The sequence below is a fragment of the Trachinotus anak genome, unplaced genomic scaffold (genome assembly GCF_046630095.1).
Source record: "Trachinotus anak isolate AG129_WGS33_773 ecotype Australia unplaced genomic scaffold, CSIRO_AGI_Tana_v1 ptg000019l, whole genome shotgun sequence".
Classification (NCBI taxonomy): Eukaryota; Metazoa; Chordata; class Actinopteri; order Carangiformes; family Carangidae; genus Trachinotus; species Trachinotus anak.
This window is the reverse complement of record NW_027273870.1, coordinates 25,834,730-25,858,161: the sequence shown is the minus strand read 5'-3', so window position 1 is coordinate 25,858,161 and position 23,432 is coordinate 25,834,730. Positions and strand designations below refer to the sequence as shown.

The following is a 23,432-nucleotide window of genomic DNA, read 5'->3' as shown; positions in this document are numbered from 1 at the left end:
TATTTTGAAAGCAAAATCGCCATGTTTCCGGTATGCTTTGTGGTTTGAGTCTGACTTCATGTTTAAAACTTGAGGGAGGCCCTGTTTCTATTTGGAAAAGCTGCTCACCGCCCAAAACGCAACCAGAGAGGAGAAGCGCAAGGGGCGAGAACAACCTGATCCTGCGGAGCCGGTGAACGGAGCAACAGAGGGAACAGAGACACGGCGAGGCAAAGTGTCAGGGAACCGCTATCGTTGAGAGAGAGACGCTTAAATTAGACAGATGCAGTTTGCAGTCAAGTGAATCGCGCTGGGATGAGAATTATCTGACTTTTGCAGCGGAGCGTCCAGAGAATTACGCACGAAGCGCCGCTCCAAGGTGACCAACTTTTACGCACGGTGCTGTGGAGTTGTAGGGTTTCACCTCTGACCAGAACGCTGCATTATTTTTACATTTAACCCACATTTTGGAACGGGAGCTCGTTATCTGGTATTTTATAACTGGAATCTTGACAGGAGAGTGGACGCAGCGAGCACTTTGACACATATTAAAGAGTCATTTTTAAAAATCACATATTTGGAGACATTTTTGGAATCACGGCGGGGGCTCACCGGGACTCCCTCATACACTGCAGACTGATATAATGGGAATTGTGTTTCTATAGCCTTCGTCAATCATAGCACTCTGCATTACGCACCTGTCCCACAGCACCCCTGACGTCTCCGTTTGTGAGTTTTCAAAACAGCGGTATGGACAGAGTCAGACGTCTAGCCTGCGTGTGAGTCACCGTGAGCAAACATTTGGACAAGCGACGCTTGTAGGCAGTGACACATTTTGGGGGATATTTAACAGTGCGTGCCTTGCACAAGCACACGACACCGGGACGAGGCTCGGTGCAGCCGGGGGATTGGACGCCGAGGTGCTAAATGCCCAGCCGGTCGCTTGCGGCTCCTCAGGCTGGGCGGCAACATGAGGTCCTGGGTCCTGCTGCTGCTGCTGGCTGCGCTCTCGGCGGCCCGTCTGCGGCTCGGCAGCGCTGAGGTAAGACCGGGATGTGCCGGTGAACACACCGCATGACCTCTAGTCGGTGAGGGGAAACTAACAGACATTAAAAATGCATATTGTTGTACTTAATGGCATGTGTATAAACTCTTAAAGGTAAAACCATTAATGATGTAGCAGTTAATAAAAAAAAAAAATAATAATAATAATAATGTGGTGCTCATTATGAGGCAATCAACCAAGATTAATAGTTAAATATCAGAAAAAAATATTATTCTCTATAGTAACTTTAGTCTATTGTAATGAAGAGTCAAATATTTATTTCTGTGTCAAAACCATTTGGTAAAAATAGGTTGGTTGTGCCTTTACTACACTACCTGGCTGAGTTGGAGGGAAGGTGCCTGAGTGCCTGAGACATTAGTTTGGGCCCTTCACCATCTAAATGCTCTTGGTGCTTCTTTCTCTGTGCCTGGATTCCTCTTCTCAGCTTTTGACTGAAGATACAGAGTAGTCTGGAGGAAGCTCTGTAAGCATAGAATTTTAGTAAGGATAACAGTAAAAAAAAGGTTGTGAGTTCATGTTCTGACTCAGATACTGTTTGTTACATAGACAGTGACAGTCATGAGTGCATGTGATATCTTGACTGGTGAGAGTTTTCTTCACTTATAAAGAGCATATGACATTCATGATCCCCTGAGATGATTCTGTGAACCTGTGCTCTGGATGTTTTCTACAGTTTAACTGCAAGACAAAAGAACAGTGCAGCATTGTGTGTGTTTCGCAGCCTACACATCAGTCTATGTGACATTCCCTCTGTGGCTCTGCAGCTTGTGCTCTGCTCTATCTGCTTCTCTCTGTGGCTCCTTTTCATGTCTCCTGGCTGTGATTCTCCTCAAGTGTTGCATGGAAAAGTCACAGTGTCATAGAGAGAGAGGGGGGGGGGGGGGGGGGGGGGGGGGTGAGGCAGGGTCTTGGCTGGTGGCCCAACAGCAGGAGTTAACCTGTCGTACACAGCTGGAGCTAAAATCCACCCATCATCAGCCCAGCTGCTGTTTTCACTGTCACACCAAAGCATTAAGGTCGCTGTTGTCATTCCACCAATGAAATCATTTTTCTCTCAAACACAATCTTATCTTGTGTTTCCAGCAGACACCTGTTTCTTCAGCAGGCAGCCAGTAAACACAAACTCTCAGGTGGCCAGATAAACTGTAGTGTAGGATAGAGAAAGGCTGCACGTCACTGCAGACTGAATGTCATTTGATGACAAAAATGTTGGTCCAAATAGCCACCAATATTTGACATATGCAAATGACTGGAAGTCTTAGTCCGTTGGTTTTGCTCTTTCTTTTCCAATTGAGCACCACTTCTTGATATGTACATAGCAACGTTTTTCTCTGAGATTGGACAGAAAATGTGTTTGTCAGTCATATGGATGCGCTGTCACGTGACCTCTGTAAAACCAATCAGCTTGTTGTGTAGCAACCATTTACAAAAACTACCCGTAGTTGGAATGTTTTTGATGTAGCACCTCTATGGTTAAGGTCTTGTTAAGTTTCAACCACAAAACTACTTGGTTATGTTTTTGGAAAATATCATGGAAAGAATCTTATCTTAGAGGAAACTTAAGTCAATTGTTGTAGGAGACAGGAGATGAAATAGTAGCCCACACCCAACCATCCATCCCAGGCTAAGACGTTCGAGGCTGTACACCAACGTCATTCCATGTCTGCCTTCATCTCTGTACATTTGAACATCTGAGTGCACAAGCTGGGGCTCAGGAGGTAGAGCGGGTCGTCTGCTAATCAGAAGGTTGGTGGTTTGATCCAGAGCTCCTCCAGTCCACATGAGGAAGTGTCCATGGGCAAGATACTGAACCCCCCAAATGCCCCTGATAGCTGTTACATCAGTGTATGTTTGAGTGGATGTGGCAAGCAGACCAGACAAGTGGTATATAAGTGCATTCCATTTATAAATGATCGATAGGAAGGTTTTTGCTTTGAGCACAGTCTAAGCATCCCACCTAGTTAGCACTTAGCGTCTATGTTCTTAGCTTTGTTTTCCTGTCAAGGTGATGTTAGTGTGGAGAGGGCAGAACTATTAACCTGAGCAAAGATCTTGTCATCTGCATATTTAACTTCATCATAGACTTTCAGTTCATCTCTCTCGTCATCAAATGCATGGCATCCTGAACCGATGAACAGAGCACTTCTTCACATTCATAAAAATTACAGGTCACACAGTGGAAACCGGAACACTTCACCCTGCCCTGTGAGCTGCAGCCATAGAGGATCGCTGCCTTGCACAAGGACACTTTGGTCACTGGGCTGAAACTGGCTGTTACTGCAGATTTTATCGTCTGCAGGATAATCACATGAAACTATTAGCACCCTCGATGTCTTGTGTGTGTTAGAACCTTAAGCTGCAGCTTAAGGTAGCACTTTGTGTGTTTAAACAAACGCTGTCATGTGACCAGTGAGTGACACAGCATCAGGTCGATGTGTGAGTCCAGCTGAGACTCTGTGACACTCTAATCCTCGTCTTGTCACAACCGTTAGTCCAGCGATGGAAAAAATGGAGACATCTTTGATGTCGTAGTTCTTCCACATCTGTCTTTGGAAAAGACTTCACACACACACACACACACAGATTATTCAGCATAGTCACTGCAGCTTCACTAAAGTTGATCATAATTTACGAGGGAAAGATCATTTTCTATTTACTGTGCAGCTGCTGTGTCTGTGAGTAATCCAGTCAAACCTTTCTGCTTATACAATATGCTGGCCAACACACACACACACACACACACACACACACACACACACACACACAGGGATGAATGCACACATGCAAACACACACCGAGAGTTGTTACGGTTCATTTTTAAATCCATTTAAACAGAACTGGAGTCAAACACACAAAAGCACTCACACATGGGGTCAGACCTCAACTCTTTCATCATCTGCTGTTCAAATCACAATTGTTACAACTACACACACACTCACAATGACCCACACCACACACATGGATTTTGAACAGGTTGTTGTCAGACTATTGTCTCTCTGGGTGAGCTGGGATGATTTGCTGCCGCTGCCTAGCTTGATCCATTTTACATAAGAACAACAACTAATCTGCCGGGGATTTCACGGACTTTGTGTGCTGTGCAGCAGTGTGTGTATTTGGTGTGTGTGTGTGTGTGCACATCTGGGTGCATGGCTGAGTGTAGCTGCATTATGTGTTAGTGGACATATGTACTTGTGTTTTGGTGTGTGTACAGCGAGGGGGGTTATGCCTCTGTGCGTGCATGTGTCAGATGGAAAAGCGCAGTGGAACGTAAGATTATTTGCTTGTAAGCCCTGTGTGGTGCAGCATTAGAGGAAAATCAAGTCGCAGGGGCCAGTTGATAGTTTGAAATAATAGGAATAATAGTAATGAGTGCTAAAAGTTATTTGGATCACAGTTACACCATAAAAAAAAAAAAACTTTAGGAGATAACTTAAAATTCATGAGGTAAAAATTAGAAATATATACAAAAAGAATATTTAAAGGTCCCATATACTGTTGTATGTTTTATTTGAAGTGTTGATATCCATAAAAATATATATTTGTGCTTTTAAGAACCAAAAATCATCTTAATGTAGTTTTACATCTTCAATCATTCTGATTGGCAGATTTCAGGTAAACACTCAGGGAAACCAAATCCTGGCTGAGAGCGGTGACTGCTTTGTTGTGACATCACAAGGTTACAGATGTCCTGATGGCCTGTTTTAAGGCTCAGTTTCTGAATACAGGCTGTGTGCGTTTCTCTGTGGACTGAGGCTTTGATACTTTCACAGTATTAATATAGAACCTAGACCTTTATAATCAAAAGAGACAAAGACATCTCACTTTATACAATATGGGACCTTTGAAATGGCTTCAATATATAGACCCAAAATTAAACTTAATGCTACAATCAATATGATTTCCACCTTATTTTCAACTTTTTCTAACAAAAGTTACTGTAACCATAATAATAGCCTACTAAACTACTTGACTTTAATTAACCAGTTAGCTAATTCAAACACTTCCTGTATGTGCCTGCGGCTCCCTGACAGTAAAAGCCCTCCAGCGATGCCTCCCTGCTGTCAGTCAGACCTCCAGTAGCTGGAAGGTTTTTACTTTGCAGGAGCTGCTGGCATGAAGCTAACAGTATCAGCTAGCCTGGAATGCTAACTATTCACTCAAAATGCCTGGTGTTCATTTACCTGTTCATTTGATATGGAACCAGAAGCCTGACCTGACTCCTGAATTTTCATTGTTCTTGTAGCACTGCCACATGTGTTGTCTTGTCTCTGGCCACAACAAGCCTAACAATGTCTTTCACCGTCAGTTAATCAGCCCAACACATTTTCGATTCATTGATTAATCATTTGGTTTCATGTAAGGAAATAGTCTAAAAAGCTGAATTATTCTACTTGTCATAATAATCCCTATTGAGCTGTTATTTCAAGTCTAGAGTTGTGTCTACGTCGTGGAAGTTCATACTGCTGTTATATAGGCTACCTGTAGAAGAGCGCATAACTGAGCAGGCAGATGTGTTTACTGCCTTGCTCAAAGACCCTGCTCAGCCCTCAAATAGCTCCTCTTCCTTCTCCTCTTTGCTCATTTTCATCTCGTCTCCTCTGTTTCATTTCTCCGCTTCCTCTGTCGTCTTTCCATCCATCATCTGTGCCCTTGTCTCTGCTGCTGTGTCTGTGTCTGTTCTGCTGGTGTGTGTGTGCACCAGCACCAGCCGAGCTCTGTCAGTATTGAGTTTATGCGACAGTATTTTGGCCATCTGCCACGTCTCTGATAAAAGAAGGCATGTTTTGTGACAGTGTGGTGTGTGATTGTGAGTCACTCGTCACACACTTGTATTCTGTGTTTTTGTGTGTTTACTTCTTCCTCACAGAGTCCGCGCCCCTGTTTGATTGCATGTTTGTATATGTGCGACTATGTGTGTGTGTGTGTGTGTGTGTGTGTGTGTGTGCGCGCGTGTGTGTGTGTGTGTGTGTGAGCACTCAGCCGGCCCCATAATTACATTCCATTACACTTCACCTTTCTCCTCAAACATTCCATACAATCTCTTTGCCTTCCAGGCTTCCACCAAGGCCCCATGCAGTGTGTGTGTGTGTGCATGCGTGTGTGTGTGTGCATGACCTGCTTGTTGATCATGACATCCTATCAGACAGTCTTCTCAACCAAAGAGCTCAGCTACACACACTCACGCTGTGCGAGATATGAAAAATGAGCAAACTTTCCACACCAGCGTTGAGCAGAAAAGGTGCTTGCAGGCGTCTCAGAGACTAAAAACAACAACACAGCTCTATTTTTGTGTCTTTGCATGTGTGTTACACAGTAAATAGGGAACTTAGTGTCAGATTCATTCTGGCTAATTTAGCTGTTCTGCTCAAACCACTATTATTAGCTTGTTGTCCAATTCTCAGCCTTTTTTAACCAGCGGTTTGTTGTTTGTCCATGTGAGCAACTATTTCCTCTGTGTGTTCCACTCTCTAATTTGTATGTGTGTGTTTGTTCGTGTATGTGTGTGTTTGCGATAAACTCTGGGACTGTAATGATAGCTTGTTGCTGAGTGAAAACTGCCCCTGTATGTGTGAGTGTGTGTGTGTGTCTGTGTGTGTGTGAGAGAGTAAGTGTCTGTGTGAGCCTCTCTGGACAAATTGGGCTGACAGTTAAGTGGTTAAGCATCTGTATGTGAACTGGAAAAGAGGGGGCGAGTGTGTGTGTGTGTGTGTGTGTATGTGTGTGTTTGCTTAACTAGGTCAGCCAATGGCTCGTGAATGTCATCCAGGTGTCCTGAGCCACCACCGCCCACAAAGCAGACAGAGACAGAAAGGGGGGGGGGGTAAGAGGGACTTACAACGATAATAAAAGACATTTTTTCAAATCATCCTGATTCAGATTCAGTGCTTTAAAAAAAAGGTTGGATCTCTAGCTGTTGATCATTCTTAAGAAAACATCCAAAAATAAACAAAAAATAAAATTATGCCATTAGAAATATACATTTTTTTTCCCATTTTTGTCCTTTGAAGACTTCATGCACTGTCCTGTCTGGCAGGAGTGGGCGATTGTCTTTCCGTATATTGCCATCCTGATATAGTCTATAAAGTGATGTAGTGTATTTGCAGGAGGAAATTCAATTGAAAAAGACAGAGAATAACGCTAAATCAAGGTATTTCTTCACACTGATCCAAAATACCTGTAAATCCATGACTGTCTTAAAGGAGCTATTGTTAGGTTTCGCTATTGCTACATAGCCAGTCTTAGCATTAACAGCTTTACTTACTAGTCTAGAAGAAAAATTGTTAGTTCAGCATCAAACTTTATTCATTTACTCGTCAAGAGCTGTCTGCAGTGGTGGAAAGAAACGTCAATATTACTTCATTATTACTGAAGTTAGCATGCTACCCAGCTAGCACCTGCCACAGCTAGCTCTCGTCACTTTCTGCTAGCGACTCACTGCAGCCTCCAATCTGCCCTGCAGACGTAGCGCTGCTCTTATAACGTAGAGCGTCTTATAACCTCTTGTATTATAAAGACAACGAAGGCTGGAGCTTTTAGCAAGTAACAATCACCACCACCCGCTCTCGGCAAGAAACCACAAATAGCCTCTTTAAACCGGACTCAACCTAATACAACCACAGATGCTATAGCGATAGCTGCCTCTTTATAAACAGCAAACAGCAAAATCTTAATATCATGTTATATGGTCACATAATCTGACCCCACTGTGTGATATTCTTGGTGCTTGTCTCTTGGTAACTGTCCTTTAAATACTTTACTAAGATGTTTTCTTTTTAGATTTGTGAACACACCTTAACCCCAGAAGGTCATCCTCACCTCAGTCATTTAATCACTGGGCAACACTAACTAAGCCCTCACCAGTATGTACTGTACAATGTACGTCCCGAATAATCGCGATGTAGGCTGACCATCCTTTATCTGGTTTAAACCTCTACTTTGATTTTACTAAATTTAGTTGAAACCTTTTGTTGCTACGCTGAGGTGAGGTTAACACTCAGTACAACCTTCTCTGGATAAACAGTAACTACATTTAGTCTCATCACATCAGGAATGAGTGCTGTAGAGACCTGTTTAAATATTAGAAGAAGGGATAAAGTCACATTATTATTATTATTATTATTATTATTTTATTTTTTTTTTTAAATATGGTTGATCACAAATGAAAACTTTTAAATTCACTCAAACAAATCCCAAACAGGTGCCAGAAAACTTTAAGTAAAGCAGAAAGTGCACAAACTCTGATTATTTTTAATGGAAAATCGTATCACCAATAGGGTTTTAATTTAAAGATGGCTCATCAGATTTACAATCAATGAATGAGGTTCATAAAACATCAGGACAGTATGAAACCTGACAAATCGCCTGTTATAATATAACAAATTTTTAGACAACTTTGATGAAACAGTGAGGAAGTTATTCTGCATAACACATACTTTTACCCCCGTCTTTAGGGAGTGAGCGCTGCCTCCATCCTTAGAGGAGCGAGATGTTTACTTGCAAGATACTGTAAACTCGTTATATCCAGAGTGATTAAATTTATATCATGATTGAAGCCAGAAGTTGGACGTCTTTACTTTTCTCTCATGGCATCTCAGAGAGTTCACCAAAAATATTTTCCTCTCATATTCTTAACACTCCTTAATTTGTTTTGGCATCTTTCTGGCATGTGACTCCATCAAATGTTGCTCCAACTTCGCTGAGATAGTATCACCTTACAGCCAAGCAAAGCAAAATGTGACACACAACCCTGAGTAATCTGCCTTTGATCTCGATAAAGAAACTGCAGGAGTCTCCTTAAAAACAGCCAGACTGAATCCATAATGAATTCCTGCAACGGCATTCATTAAAAGTTCATTAAATATCACATTCCTTCTCCTTTCTCGGGTGATAATTAAATTACTTACACAACTCTGTTAAATAATCATATATTTCACACAGTCTATGCTCTATGACATGCAGATGTTTCCTAATTTAAGTAAAAATTAAATCTAAAACAAAACATTGATCTTTTTTATTGATGCTTTGGTGCTGAAGCACAATAGCATGAACTGAAAGAACAAAAATGGGCGAGATACATAGAGAAAGAGAAAGAAAAAGGGAGAGAGAGAGAGCGCGACACGGAGTGAGAGGCTAATTTCCTGTGTTACACTGGGAGCAACTGCGGTGTTTGTGGGTAAACAGACAGGGAGAGAGTGACAACAGCAGCAACAAACACCAATCACAACCATCATTTCCTCAGCAGGAGGAAGTGAAACTGGAGCAAGAGTTGACTGGAGATGGAGGACTGAGATATTACACATCATCTCTCTCTCTTTGTTTCCTCTGCTGCTGCTCATTTCCACTTGAATCCTAATATGTTTTTCCCACCACAATTGACAAAAATTAGTTGACGATAGTCATGATCAAAAGCCACGAGAAGCCCATGTCTTGTATTGTACAGTATACGTGTGGTAGCATGTTGTGCACTATAGTGCTTTCTTCCTCCTGCAAAGAGGCCACTTCCAGCCTCTGTGTGAAATAATAACAAATAATAATGTCACAGTTCAAGGGCTGGACCCTCCAAAGGACGCAGCCCAAGTCCTGGCTGAACCTGCACCACCTCCCGAAATAAGACGTCTGGCCTCCTAGAGACCAAAAGTAATGGCTGTGTGAAGTTTATCACCGTCATCAAGTTTTTTTGGTGTTTTTTTGTGACTGATATGTGAATGCACATACCTGCTAAATGCTACTGTATGATGTGATATTTTTCGGACTGGAATCACACGAACGCTCCATTTTACAAATGATGATTGTGCAAAAGGATTATGGGATATTGAGGACTTCAAATACACAGGTTGTGTCATTTAAAGTCGGCCAAATGTAGACTCCTTTCTTCAGCTAAGAACCAGAACTGGTGACGTAGCTGCTGATTCATAAATGTTAACTGTAATTCAGTCCGAAGCGGTGCTGGCATTCCTGATGTTTGCAGAGTTCATAACAACAGTTGTAACCCTCTGTGTCTGTCTCCACAGGGCGACCCTCTCCCTCCGTCGCTGGTCGACCTGGTGAGGAACTCTCCCATCTCCTCTGTGGACGACCTGAAGCTGCTGCTGCAGCAGGAGACCAATGCAATAGGTACTAATGATCACTACACACACACACACACACACACACACACACACACACACACTAATAACACAGACGTGGAGGAGGTGAATGCATGTGTGTGTCTACAGAGGCCTGAGGAGATAGGAATGCAGTAAGAGAGAGTATCAGCATACATGCAGCGCACCATGTTAAGGCAATATTTACCCGAGCCACAAGACTAATGAACCAGCTTGATGTGTTTGTGTGTGTGTGTGTGTGTGTGTGTGTGTGAGAGAGAGAGAGAGAGCGAGAGAGAAAGACAGAGAGTAACTGTGACCTTGGTGTGTGTCGGACAAACTGAGACAGAGAGAGAGAAACTTCCACCACGAGGTCACTGCATTGTTCTCCTGCTCTGGATTCCTCTCCAGGTTCTGAAATATGGATGTGTGTGTGTTTGCATGACAGAAACAGGACCCCCCCCCCGACACATCTCCACCCCCCAAACAGTCCAAACAAACTTGTGGCACACAGTCAGACACTTGAGCACATGCAGCTCGGCGGGTGATTAAAAAATTCATTATGATCTTATCCTTCTGAGAAACCAAGTCACACATACATATATTAATAGATGGTCCTTTGATCATTTCATAATGCATAAATAACATGGTGACATAACAGCGACCAGAGAGAGGAACCAACAGAGCGAAGGAGGAAGAAGAGGAAGTGACTCAAAGTCTGAATAAATATCTGGATTAATTTTGAAACTCAAGCCTGAGAGTTTGGGACTTTTCGCAGGTTTCTCAAAGGTCAGAGGTGGATTATGGAGTTTAGGCAGGACAAGAAAGAAGGACAAGAGATTTTATGGATCTTTCTGTTGCCATCATGTTTTTTATGATGCCAAGTTCTGTCTGTGTTCAGATTCCTTACCTTAAATGTTATGTCTTTAGCCAAAGTAGCATCAGTCAGTCCACCACTTTCTCAGATTGTTACAGATTTATATTATATTTATAACTAAATACCTGCAAAAACTAATGACGTTCCCATCAGCCCCAGCAGTGTTTTGTAGCAATTAGCAAATGTTAGCATGCCAACACACTACATTAAGGTGGTGAACATGATAAATATTGCACCTGCTTAGTATTCGCATATTAGCGTTGTGAGCAAATTAGCTAAACATGCTAACAAAAACGTGACCAAGTTTAAAAGGATTTTACATCAGAATCATCAGAAGCAGTACGACGATTTTGATTGGCCGGCTGGATTTAACATAATTATATATATATATCACGTGTAACTGCATGAAAGAGGAAGAACGGGATCAGTCTCACAATATATTCAGATACAGATGAACACACAGATAAAATTAGAAAGCAGATTCTGAGAACAATAAGAAACTGTTCTCTTTCTGCACCAGGCAGTTAATTAGAGCTAACAGGCTACCAAATAACATCTTGTGCATCTGTACATCACACACACACTCACACACACACACACACACACACACACACACACATCGATGCACACACACAGTGACCAGAAGCAATCTACACCAGGGATATAATTAGGTCTTGGGGGCAACAGTATGAAATGACAACATGTGCAAACACACACACACACACACACACACACACACACACACAGATCCACACGGGTTATATTTAACAACTCATATCTCTCCTCAACAGTATTCTTGACATCGGCAAGACAAATTGCAGCAGAAAATAGCCTAATTGTTTTAGCGGGAGGAGAAAAAATGGCTTCCTTTGTGCAGTGAACAATGAGCTCGACTAAAAACTGCCCTAAAAGCCTCGTGTGTTTTATAGATTTCTGTCATCGCTTGGAAAAGTGCCGGTTCAGATAAAAGCTGGCAAATATGAAGTTGACTTTATTACCTCCCTCATTATTTTTTTCTCATCCTCTTCTTTTATTTCTCTCCCTTCCAATACCCCCCCCCCAATCTTTTTCTGTAGAAGAGGAAGAAGATGAGCATGACGTTCTCACAAACCACACCCATGGCCGATACACTAGAAGTCTTGGTAAGTTTCCACATCTATTGGTGTCCCTTCCGGTTTATTTGTGTCTTTTTCATTCTTTCTGTTTCTTCCATCTGTCTCTCATCACTTCTTATGCCCTTCCTGCCAATAATCCGCTCTCATTCTCATCTTTCTCCCTCTCCTCCTCGAACAGTGGAGGCGCAGCTGGCCCAGCAGGCTGCCTGTAAGGTTCGGACGGAGGTGATGGAGGTGACGAGGTCCATGCTGGACCGCCGCAATGCCAACTTCATGCTGTGGCCACCCTGCGTGGAGGTGCAGAGATGTTCGGGCTGCTGCAACACGAGGCTCCTGCAGTGTGTCCCCACCGTCACCTCCAGCAGATACCTGCAGGTACCCAGCACACACAGCTGCCATGGAAACATGAGCTCATGATTTCAAATAGACACAGTAACTATGGAGTTCATGACACTGAGTTCTTGTTTCCAAATTAAAGGTTTAGATCACCATTTTGGAAAATACGCTAATTTGCCATCTTGCCAACGGAGCACTCTCAGCGCTGGAGCCAGCCACCAGTTAGCTTAGCTTAGCATAAAGCTGCTAACAGGGGGAAACAGCAAGCCTGGCTCTGTCCCAGAGTATAATTCAAATCCACTTACAGCACCTCTAAAGCTCACTGATTAACACATGATATCTCATTTGTTACTGCACCTGGCTGGCACATAACCCCCCTCCGTACTCCTCAGTTGTTGTACGGATTAAACAAACAAGATATAAAGAGTTGATCAGTGAGCTTTTGAGGCGAAGTTTCTTTCCTCCAGTCAGAGCCAGAGCCAAGCTGTTTCCCCGTGTTTCCAGTCTTTATGTGAACTGGATCCAGCTACATATTAATAACCTTATTGTAGAGAGTGAGAACTGTGGCAATCTTTTCATCTATAATTAAATGAAATGTGCATATCTCCCTAATTATTGCTTTCTTGATTACAAGCATGTTTTGAATAAAAACATGCTTGTAATCAAACAGAAGAGTTTTTCTTCTGTAATTCATACAATGAGCCTTGAAACACAGTTAATCGCTTCCAACATGAATTTATCCATTTGTCATACAGTATATAAAAAGAAGACAAATATTGTTAGTGTAGGCTAATCGCAACATTACAGCTGTTTTTCCTGCCAGGTCAAAGTAACATGAAAGATCAGATGCCTCAAAAAGCCTTGTGTTAACTTTGTGTGTGGTTGACATTGTGCACGTTAACCTGCTGAATCTGACTGTACACCTGATATAACTTTGAGAACAGGAAAATCAACATTTCTGTGCATAGTAAATTGTATGAGAAAGGCAGGTTTTGGCAGAGAGCCACCACATTTGATGGAACTGTTAGCTTGTCTGGAAATGTCGACAACCGATTGGATGCTACTTGTTTCATAACATGCCTCAGTGCATAGACACAGCTTCACTGATGGTTTATACCATCGTATGTGCTAATGTTTGTTCCTCTCTTCCTCTTTTCCAGGTGATAAAGATCCAATACATTAACAAGAAAGCCCACTACGACAAAGCCATTATCTCAGTGGAAGATCACGTCAGCTGTAGGTGCCAGGCTGTCACGTCTTCCTCGTCCTCCTCATCTTCCTCCTCCTCATCCCGTCCTATATCTCACTCTTCCATTCAAAGCAACCCCATCCCCCCTGCACCGCCACCACAGCAGCCTCCCCCCTCCTCCCACCATCCCCTGCCCCTTCCCCGGTCCGTTCACCCAGCTCCACCCAAGACTCACGCCTCCAAGGCCGACCTCCATCGCCACGACGACCTGAAGCACAACCAGCAGCACTACAGCCCTGAGGAGCGTGAGCCGGTGGCGAGGCAGTGGCAGCAGGGCAGCTACACCCAGCTGGTGCACTGGACGCAGCCCAGGGTGCACCAGCCGATCGCTGGGGTGCTCGGGTCTGTCAGCAGCAGGCCATCTGAGGCAAGGGCGGAGCACAGTGTCATGGGAAGTACGCAGCAGGTCGCGCACGGGAGCGGGTATGACGGGAGCAGGGAGGAAGGCAGCGTGCACGTAGCACACAGCAGTGGTGAAGTGCATCATCCTGATCACACAGCGAGGCAGCAACATGTGCTACAGCATCAGCAGAGACAGCAGCACCATCAGCATCATCACCAGACGCATTATCCACAGCAGTACAACCACGGAGGAGTGGAGGACCAAGAGCTGAGGGCGCAGTATCGACTCAACACTCCCCAGTCAGACAGCGCCTCCCCACCCAGCAGCCCAACCCAGCCGCCCAAATTAGAACAAAGCCCCACCCCTCCTCTAACCACCAATCAGAAAGACTCAGTGACCAGCCAAAAAAATACAGAGGTCACACCTCACACACAGACTGAGACTGAAACAGTCAGTCAGAAAGAAAAAGAAGGGAACGAGAGGGAAGAGAGTGGGTCAGCCAATAGCGGGGAGTCGGCTGCTGGGGAGCTGGCCAATCAGGGGAAGGAAAAAGACTCTAATCAGACCGGAGGAGATGGTCATTTAACAGAGGAGGAGAGGAGACAGAAACTTCTGGAGATGGTACAGAGGGAACCGGATAAAAAGACTCTCCTCCATCCTCACCATCCACAGCAGAGACCAAAGCCGACCGCATTTAAAACAGGTACCGCTCAGCTGTGTGGGAACGTGTGTGTGCATCAGTGTGTGTGGATGAAAGTTGGCTTTAAAGTTGATTGGTTATATCCTGCAGCTCTAAAATAAGCAGTGATGCAGCAACGTTACTCCATCACAAATAACTTGTTGGAGTGGGTTTGTGATTAAGAACAGGCCATGACAAGCAGAGCGGAGCCTCAGTATCAGACTTCATTCCTCTAGTCACCGAGAGCTGTCTCCAGAGGTGGCAAGCAACGTCAGTGTTGGTTCTTGTCTCCATCGCGTCTCTTCTTCAACTTACGTTAGCATGCTAGTCAGCTAGCCTGGTAGCGCTGCTCAGAGGGCGCAGTGTAACCTCTTGTTTTGTAATGCAACACAATGATGGGGAGAAAGTCACAAACAGCACCTTAGAAAAAATACAAAAATAAATACATTTCTACAGTAGCTCTCTGACATTTTCATGATTTTGAATGCGCTTATTGTCAGTTACGCATCTGCCAAAAGGATGTCATGCAGCATTTCATCTGCACAAGATGATTTGAAATGATCTACACATTTATACATCCCCCTGAAAAATCCAACAAAACGTGAGTAAAATAACAAGAATTCAACTTTAGAAATAAGTAAAAAACATGGTCAACACAAAAACACAGTAACGACACAATTTATGATTTAAATGTAAACAAATGGGTCATCAAATGAGCAAATGATCAAAACATAGAAGAATGGGGCTGTGTTTAGTCAGTAGACACTGACATATACAGTAGTAGCACTTACAGACACTCTTATTGGCCCAGTTCACAACTGTTGCTTCAGGCCAAAAGGAGTAGTTTGGGAAAATTTGGAAAATGCAGCGTGCACAGAAACAGGCTGGAGGACTTGTATTACAGTTGCTGCTCTTGTCAGATGTAGCACAGGACAGATTAATGGAGCAGGAACCACTATTACAAATACTATACTCCAGTAGTCATGACTATGTTGCCTCTGTGTTAGCGTGTTTTGTAATTTTAGCATTGAACTTAGGAGAGAAATCAGTGTGGGAGTTTCTTGGGCCGGAAGCAGCTCACTGCACATGTATGACTAAACACCACGGCCACATGTGTCCTGCTATTCTTCCTCACCCCCCGTGAGAGCTCTGCAGTCAGAGAGCTGCACTTCCCACAGCTTCACGTTCGACTCAAACCTGCAGGCAGTCACAGGCTTTGTTCTGCAGGCTTCAAGGTTATCAGGTGCCCTTCAGAGTGGAGTTAGAGCCACTACAGGAGCTCCACGCCCTGTGTTTGTTCTTCACTGGTGCAGCATGCTGCTACTGAAACCATGATGAAACCCTTGTTAATGTAACTCATCTGTTGCTTGGTTTCCTGTTTTATTTGTTCATATCGTGTTTTTTTCTAGTAGTTACTTTACTTACTCTCCGTGTTTGTGCATGGTTGATGGTCCTCCAGTGACAGTGATGAGTCTGCATTTTGCTGATTTGGTTGATAATGAAACATCAACATTACTTGGTGCCATGTTGAGCCAACTGAAACTGCCTGGATAAAGAAAGCTTGCTTTCAACCACAGTCTCCACAGTCATGGTGTTTGCATATCCAAACCCTGCTGATCTCCATGTTACTTTTCAGTTTTCATGGCTCACTTCTTCTTGCTTCCTGCCTGTTGATTTTAACAGTTTGACCAAGCTGTATTGTTTTTTTGGGGTTTTTTTTGTGTATGTGTATGTGTATGTCATTGAAGAGAGATGTGAGCTGGTTGAAAGTTGGTTGTAAAGAGACAAAACTTCATTATTACTTGCCTTTCTTTCATATTCACCATTTTCTGTACCGTTTTTATCCCTGCCAGCCCTCTACACCGTGGCTCCCATCTCAGCCTCTGCACCTAAGGCCCCGTTCCGTCCAGCCTCGCCTCGTCGCAGGAGGAAACACCGCAAACGCATCAGCAAAGCAGCCATCAGAGCCATGATCATGTAGAGCTGCAGGTAAAGAGGAAGATAATTAAGTTTTGCAGAAGTATTTTAGGCAAAAGAACAAAAAAGAAAAAGGGAATGTATCCAGTTTTACAGTATGAAAATATATGGAAAATATGTTTCCTCTTGCTGTCAAACTAAAAAAACTAAATCAAAAAACCAAAAAAAACACAACACATTTATCTTATAAACCTTTTTGTCTTACAGGTAATGGTAAAGCAGACCAAAAGCTTTTGGTCAGTCACTTTGCTCTAAAGGCACACAGAGGGACGAGGAGCATGGGATTCTTGAATGTGTTGAGTCTGTGGACAAACGCTGAGGGATCAACAGAGGTGATGGACACTGCTGCTGGTTTCCACGGACAGCATCAGAGAAAGTTACCTTTCCCGCTCCAGAGCTGCCGCAGAGCGTCCAGCTTCTTGGATTTGACAGAAGTGCAATCTTATGAACTCCTCGGACTGGAAGATAGCTGTCACACTAAACACTGGATTTCATTCGTGTGTACCACAAATCCCATTGACGTGGATCGATGGGAGCTCATCAGATGCCTAAAGCTAGACTGGTGGACTGTTCTTGCAGTTGACAGCCATTGATTGGCTACTTTAACACTTTGGACTTCCATAGTCGGTGAACCTGACTATGATTTGGACTGAATAGTCATTATTTGGGGCTAAATGTGGAGCTGAAGTTGAAACTGGGGATGTGGAGAACTGGATTTCTGCACTGGGATGATAACTGGAAACTGAGAGCAGCTCAGGCCTCAATGCCAAACATTACTGTTATCCTACAATGTCTGAATCTAACTTTATCTAACACTGGAGTAGCCGTACACTGATCGTACCACACTGACTTTAGAGAAGTGCTCTGCCGTGTACTGTAGCTTGATGTATTGGAAAATATCGATAACCTGCTCATTTTGTACTACTGCCAGATCAAAATGGAATAACAACCAAATGCCTGCCTAGATAACATGCTATGAATATCCACATTAAAGCAAGTCTTAAAGACCTGGCTTCTAGAGATTGCTGTGAGCCAGTTATAGCCAACACTGTATGTATAAATGCGTTTAGAAAATTATATCTGGGGGAAAAAGAAAAACTTTATTTCTTAACTTATTTAAAAAAAAGGAGGATATGAATCCTCAAATTCTCAAGTGTAATTATTGGTGCAAACATGTTTCAGATTATTATTATTGGTTGTACAACTGTTACTGGTATGAATGTTATTTTTAATATAAAATAAAAACGTCCAACAAATATACAGGCCATTTATAGTCGTCTCTACTTCTGTGTTGGAGTGTGCATACACGTGTGTATCTGTGTGATTAAGTGTTAAGTGGACATGTGCATGCATGCATATAAATGCATGTGCATGCACATACGTGTTCATTTAACACTGAAGCGTGTGTGTGTGTGGCTGTGCACACGCACTCGTGCAGTGAACTGGTCTGCTAATGTTTGCCCTATGACTGCACGTCCTGCAGCTCTGTCACGCAAAGCAAGGTGGGGGTCAGCAGAAATGTCTGGTTGCTATAGCAACTCGCAGACGGACTCGTCAACAGAGGAGTATCGTATGGTGAAAGAGAGACGAGGGAGGGGAGGGGGGATGTCAGTCCAGGAATGGACAGAAGATGAACGACAGAGTGGGAGAGGGAGAAAGAGGGAGAAGGCCCAGTTCAGGGGTGGAGAGAGATGAAACATCACAGCAGAGTGAGAGGAGGAGAAAGGCAGCTGGGGCAGAAAATAATAAATAATGATAATAAAATGGCAATAAGATTAAAAAAAGGAATTGGGGTGCGAAAATATATATGATGGAGAAAATATAGCAGTAGAGACAGCAAGACAGAGACGTGTCATAAAGAAAGAGAGACAGTCTAAATGTCATTCTGTTGTATAACGGGGTTTCCCCCTGCAGAGCTAATTTGGTCAGCAAATTCTTTTCTTTGGGAATGATGACTCAGCGTGTACTTTACCGGGCCTCGAGGTGCATAAACACGTATAAACACACAAACACACACTTTAAAACTGTGTGATGGCACACGAGGAGCAGTCTGAGGGGCTGGACATGAAAAAGTCACTGTTTTCAGACCTGTAATAGGACTACTGCAAAACTACAAAACTACTTTATAGCAATATCACACCGTGTTTCCAAGAATTAACAACACACAAGAAAGTGTTGCAAAAGAGTCTTTCCGCTTTCTGAAAGTCACAGTCAAAGTAGATGGCAACCAGAAAAATCTGAATTGTGCAATCAAACACAAAGATGCAACAAGCTGTTCGAAAAGTGGCAGCTATTAATAAGGAGGAGGAAGAAACAATCGGAAGAAGAAGAGGATGATGATTTATATCCGTTTTAAAGCAATAAAGATTCACACAAAATTAAGAAGAACTGGATGATCAGTGGTTTTGTGTAACAGATGAGGTGTACGGTGGCCCTGAGAGCTCAAAGCGCTGCAACTGAAGAAAACACATGCAAATAGACAGAACAAAAAAAAATTCAGAATACAGATTCATCAATTTGAGAACACATGAGCCGCAAATGCTCACAACACAACCAAATAAACAAACACCCTGTAAATACAACACAACAGAAGTGTTTCCGGGGGATACAAAAAAGTGATGAACCCAGCTGGAACGCGCTTGCATGATGTGTAGGAGAATACATTTATTATAATACATACATGTGCGCTTGTTGTTCAGTGGTTATAACTTCTAAGTAGAAGTCACAAAGCATTTAGTGGCATGTTCAGCACTTTTTTTTGTGTCCCCTGGAAACACTTCTGTTGTGTTGTGAGTATTTGCAGCTCATGTGTTATAATGATGATGTTTTCTGAATTTGTTTGTGCTTTGTCTATTTGTATGTGTTTTCTAAGTTGCAGTGCGTTGAGCTCTCAGGGCCACCGTAGAGTTGTTCACAGAGGTGTTTCTATAATGTTCAAAAAGGAACACATTGCACCGAAGAAAACAAAAAGCTGAAGAAATTGGTTTTGCTTTGTGGTACTTTATTGATTTTGATGACACTTTTTTGTTTACTTTGTTTACTGGTGGTTCAAATGCATTTAGGAGAAAACATAAACATAAACAAAGCCTGATGGTTTTGATTTGTTGGTTGAAAGATACATCTTGGGATGAGCTGGGCCTCATCCTCACTGATGTTCCTGAGGTCATCAGCTGGTTCAGGTCTTTCAGCATCATACACCGTCGCTCAGGGTTGATCAGACCCAGTTCCAGTTGCACTGGCGCACAGATCACTCCTCCTGATCCCAACCTGCTCCACCAGCTCCTGGTAGCCTATGTGGACCACATCTGCTCATTAGCCTCTTCCATATGGTCCTCCCAGGGAACTGTCAGCTTGGTAAGGAGCATCCGCTCTAAAGAGGCTGATGGGAGCACCACATCTTGCCTCAACAACTAACCCCCTCCAACTCTACCAGCTGCAACATTAAAATGATGAACAGCTCAATAATAAAATATACATTATTCTCAAATAGGCCATTCTGCATAATAAGCATTTTTCTTTTTGGCACTTCAAGTATTTGATACTTCTACGCTTTTACGTTAGTAAAACTTTACTTTTACTTGTAACTTGTACTCTTGCACTTTTACTGAAATAAAAGAGTCACACACGATGACTGAAGTCCAGTTTTTTTTGGTTTTTTTTTTTTGGTCAGAAACCAACCATATTGAACTCAAGGTGGTAACAACACGAGCAGTCAGACAGCCATCAATACCGCCATGTTCTCAGAGGCTGTCGGTGATAGGAATGAGAATAAAACCCATGTTATTAATGAAGAGACACTGATTGGCTGTTCCATCTCCCGTCCTGAGATGCTCTTTTGTGGATTGAGAAAATTCTCTCAGTAGTTTTGCTGACCAAACCCTTTCAACAGCCACTGGACATTGTCAAAAACACACTGTCATCAAGATAAAAATCTGGGACGTTTTTCTTAGTTCCTCTAAAGTTGACTTTTTTTTTAAAGATTTCCTCTGAACAGCAGTGCAACGTGATTCTATATCCTTCTCGTTTCTTCTTCATATCTTCCTTGCTGGGATTAGTTTGAATTGTTCTCTCTTTTTCTGTTCTTTCTTTTTTCTCTTCTCAGAAAAATTTGTACTTTCAAATCTTCTCTTCTCTTCTCTTCTCTTCTCTTCTCTTCTCTTCTCTTCTCTTCTCTTCTCTTCTCTACTGCTGTAAGTCATGACCCTATGGTTTGGTCCAGCAGCCAACAGGCATCTAGGTGTGAGGCTGTGTGGTGTAATCAACCAATGAGGGTGAGCCAAAGTTCAGCCAGGTCACAGGGGCCAGACAGACTCTGTGCTGCCACGATGTGTGTGCGCACACACAGCAGTGGGCATGTACACATGGCTGCCTGCCATACCTGCAGTGTCCCTCTGACGAGTGTGTGTGACTTTATCCGTGTGTTGTGAAACAAATGGAGAGTGTGTCCTCTGGCACGGTGTCCCCATGTGAGTGGCTTAATGAGCTGGTAGCTGGCAGCCAATCACGGCCACCGGCAACCTCCGAGGTCACACCAAGGCGTTGTGTGTAAACAGTGTGGTTGGTCCGCCTACATCTGACACACACTCGACAAGATGCACACACACTTGGAAGTGAGGTCACGGTGGTTAGGGCACAGTTTTAGCAGATAAACACACATATGTTTACATGCATATATGCAGACAAGTTACAGAGACACATACAGACACACACACATGGACACAGACACACCTTCCTCACTGTGTGTGTTTATGTTTATGTGTGTGTGAGATCTCATCCCTTTCACCTGAGGGGAGACAAGATTCCCCAGAAAATGACTCACTATGCTGACACAAGCTGACTTATGGTGAACATGCACTCACAACACGAACACACGTACACACCCTGTTCTGTGTCCTGTCTTGAATTTTTTTCTAAAATCACACACATTCCTGTAAAATCTGAATAACTAGCTGAGGTTTCAACAGCAGTTTGAACAGCAGGGTAAAAAAAAAAGTAAAAGGTAGAGCTCGGGGCGACCCAACAGCTGAGTGGTTAGAACCCGTACCACCGCCTGTCATACCCCTTCTCTCTGTCCCATTTCCTGTCTAACAATAAAGGCATAAAATGGTTAAAAAATTGATTCACTTGTGACATTAGTGAACATTTTAGTGAATAAAAGTAGTTAGTAATTAAATAGTAGTTAGTAATTCATTTGTAACAGTGGCCGTTCTCTCTGCAATGCTGTGCTTACATGTTTGTTGTAAAAACGCAGTAACTCAGCAAACCAGACCTCCTCATGCAGGGTGCTCCGAGCCTCAGGTCCTTGATGGTAAAGCCTCAGTCACAATTTACCCAAGAAGGCTATTTGGCATCCAGTTTCTTCTATATCCACTAGACAGACCTTCAAATGGCCCTGCATACCAGCCACTAGCAATGGTTGTCAGGACTCTGGCAACTCTGGAGGAATAGGTGGGTATCATCAGCATACAGTGGTAACAATTGTTGCATCTTGTCATCTGACAGGAATCTGTGTAAGAGGGAGACCGCACCTATGGTTTGTTTCCTTGCCCTAACTCTGAACCAAAGTGGAGAAAGTTTCATTTGATGCATTTTTGAATTTGGGTTGTTCATTTGTTTCTTACTCAGTTACAAGCAAAACACATCTTGTGATTGAAAAATCACTTGAACTCAGATTTTACTTGTTTGTTGGACAGACTTTCAGTAAAGGCTTCATCCTGGGGTTAGAGATTTTGGCTCAGTCTGCCTCTTATTGTGACAGACTGTGTCAATATTATCTGTCTGTCCCAATGTGGAAGTGAATCTCCCTCACTCCGTTTGTTTCACTCTCTGGAGGAAACCCAGATGACCACCCCACCCCACTGACAACACACACATACACACACAGAGACACACACACAGTCTCCCTCTACCACAATAGTGTTGTCATGTGGTGAGAGTGTGTTTGTATGGGTTGGGCTGGTAGTTTGGTCTCCCTCTTGTTTGCTGTGGGGGTGTTGTGGCTCCATGCACAGCCTTGTCTAGCCCTCCCACACTTTGTCCTCAGTCCACCCTCTGTCTCAGGACACACACATGCACACCCATGTACACATTATTCTCAACACTCATTTGCAAGTTTGATTCTCAAACATCAAGATGAATAGAAAACACATTCTGGCTTCGCTATAGACACTAGCTGAGGAGCTGGATTCGACTGTGGGGAGCACCATGATGTAATGTTTCAACCATCCTCTAACATTAAACTACATGCCTTACTCCAACACTCACCTTAAACTTGAGCATCTTTTGAGACAAGTGAAAGTGAAGTTTCAAGTCTTGTCGAAAACAGTCTCAAGTTCTGAGTTTCTGAGTTCAAGTAAAGTCACAAGTATTTGTAAGCAAACTGTAAGTCAGCTGCAAATCTCTCTGGTCTCTGAATCCTGATTGCACTAACATGGCAGTGGTTTCACACATTGCTGAGACCAAGTCCTTACAATGCAAAGGCCCAAAATTAGATGTGAGGCCATGAAAGGCTTGTCTTGCATCATCTTTTGTGTTCTGGGATTTTACCAGGTTAAAATGTCATCTTTAGGTAGTCAGTTGAACTATGCAAAATCTTGCAGAAGTCAAGTTCAATTCAAGAGTCAAGTCCTTTAGTTTTACCCTTAACTCTTAAACAGCCCACCCGAAATGTGCTCTCTGACAAACTCCTAACATTTAACTTCTTGGTGTCTTCTCTTTTCCCCAGTCTT

General features: G+C 43.1%; 1 protein-coding gene across 1 annotated transcript; it reads left to right on the top strand.

Annotated features, from left to right (window-relative positions):
• Positions 1-124: 124 nt before the first annotated feature.
• pdgfba (platelet-derived growth factor beta polypeptide a) lies at positions 125-17,964 on the top strand. Its single transcript, XM_071504727.1, has 7 exons — positions 125-1,021; positions 10,057-10,159; positions 12,082-12,147; positions 12,299-12,495; positions 13,617-14,751; positions 16,581-16,716; positions 16,912-17,964. The coding sequence occupies exons 1-6, from the start codon at positions 950-952 to the stop codon at positions 16,706-16,708; spliced, it is 1,701 nt and encodes a 566-aa protein (XP_071360828.1). The 5' UTR covers positions 125-949; the 3' UTR covers positions 16,709-16,716; positions 16,912-17,964.
• Positions 17,965-23,432: the final 5,468 nt, after the last annotated feature.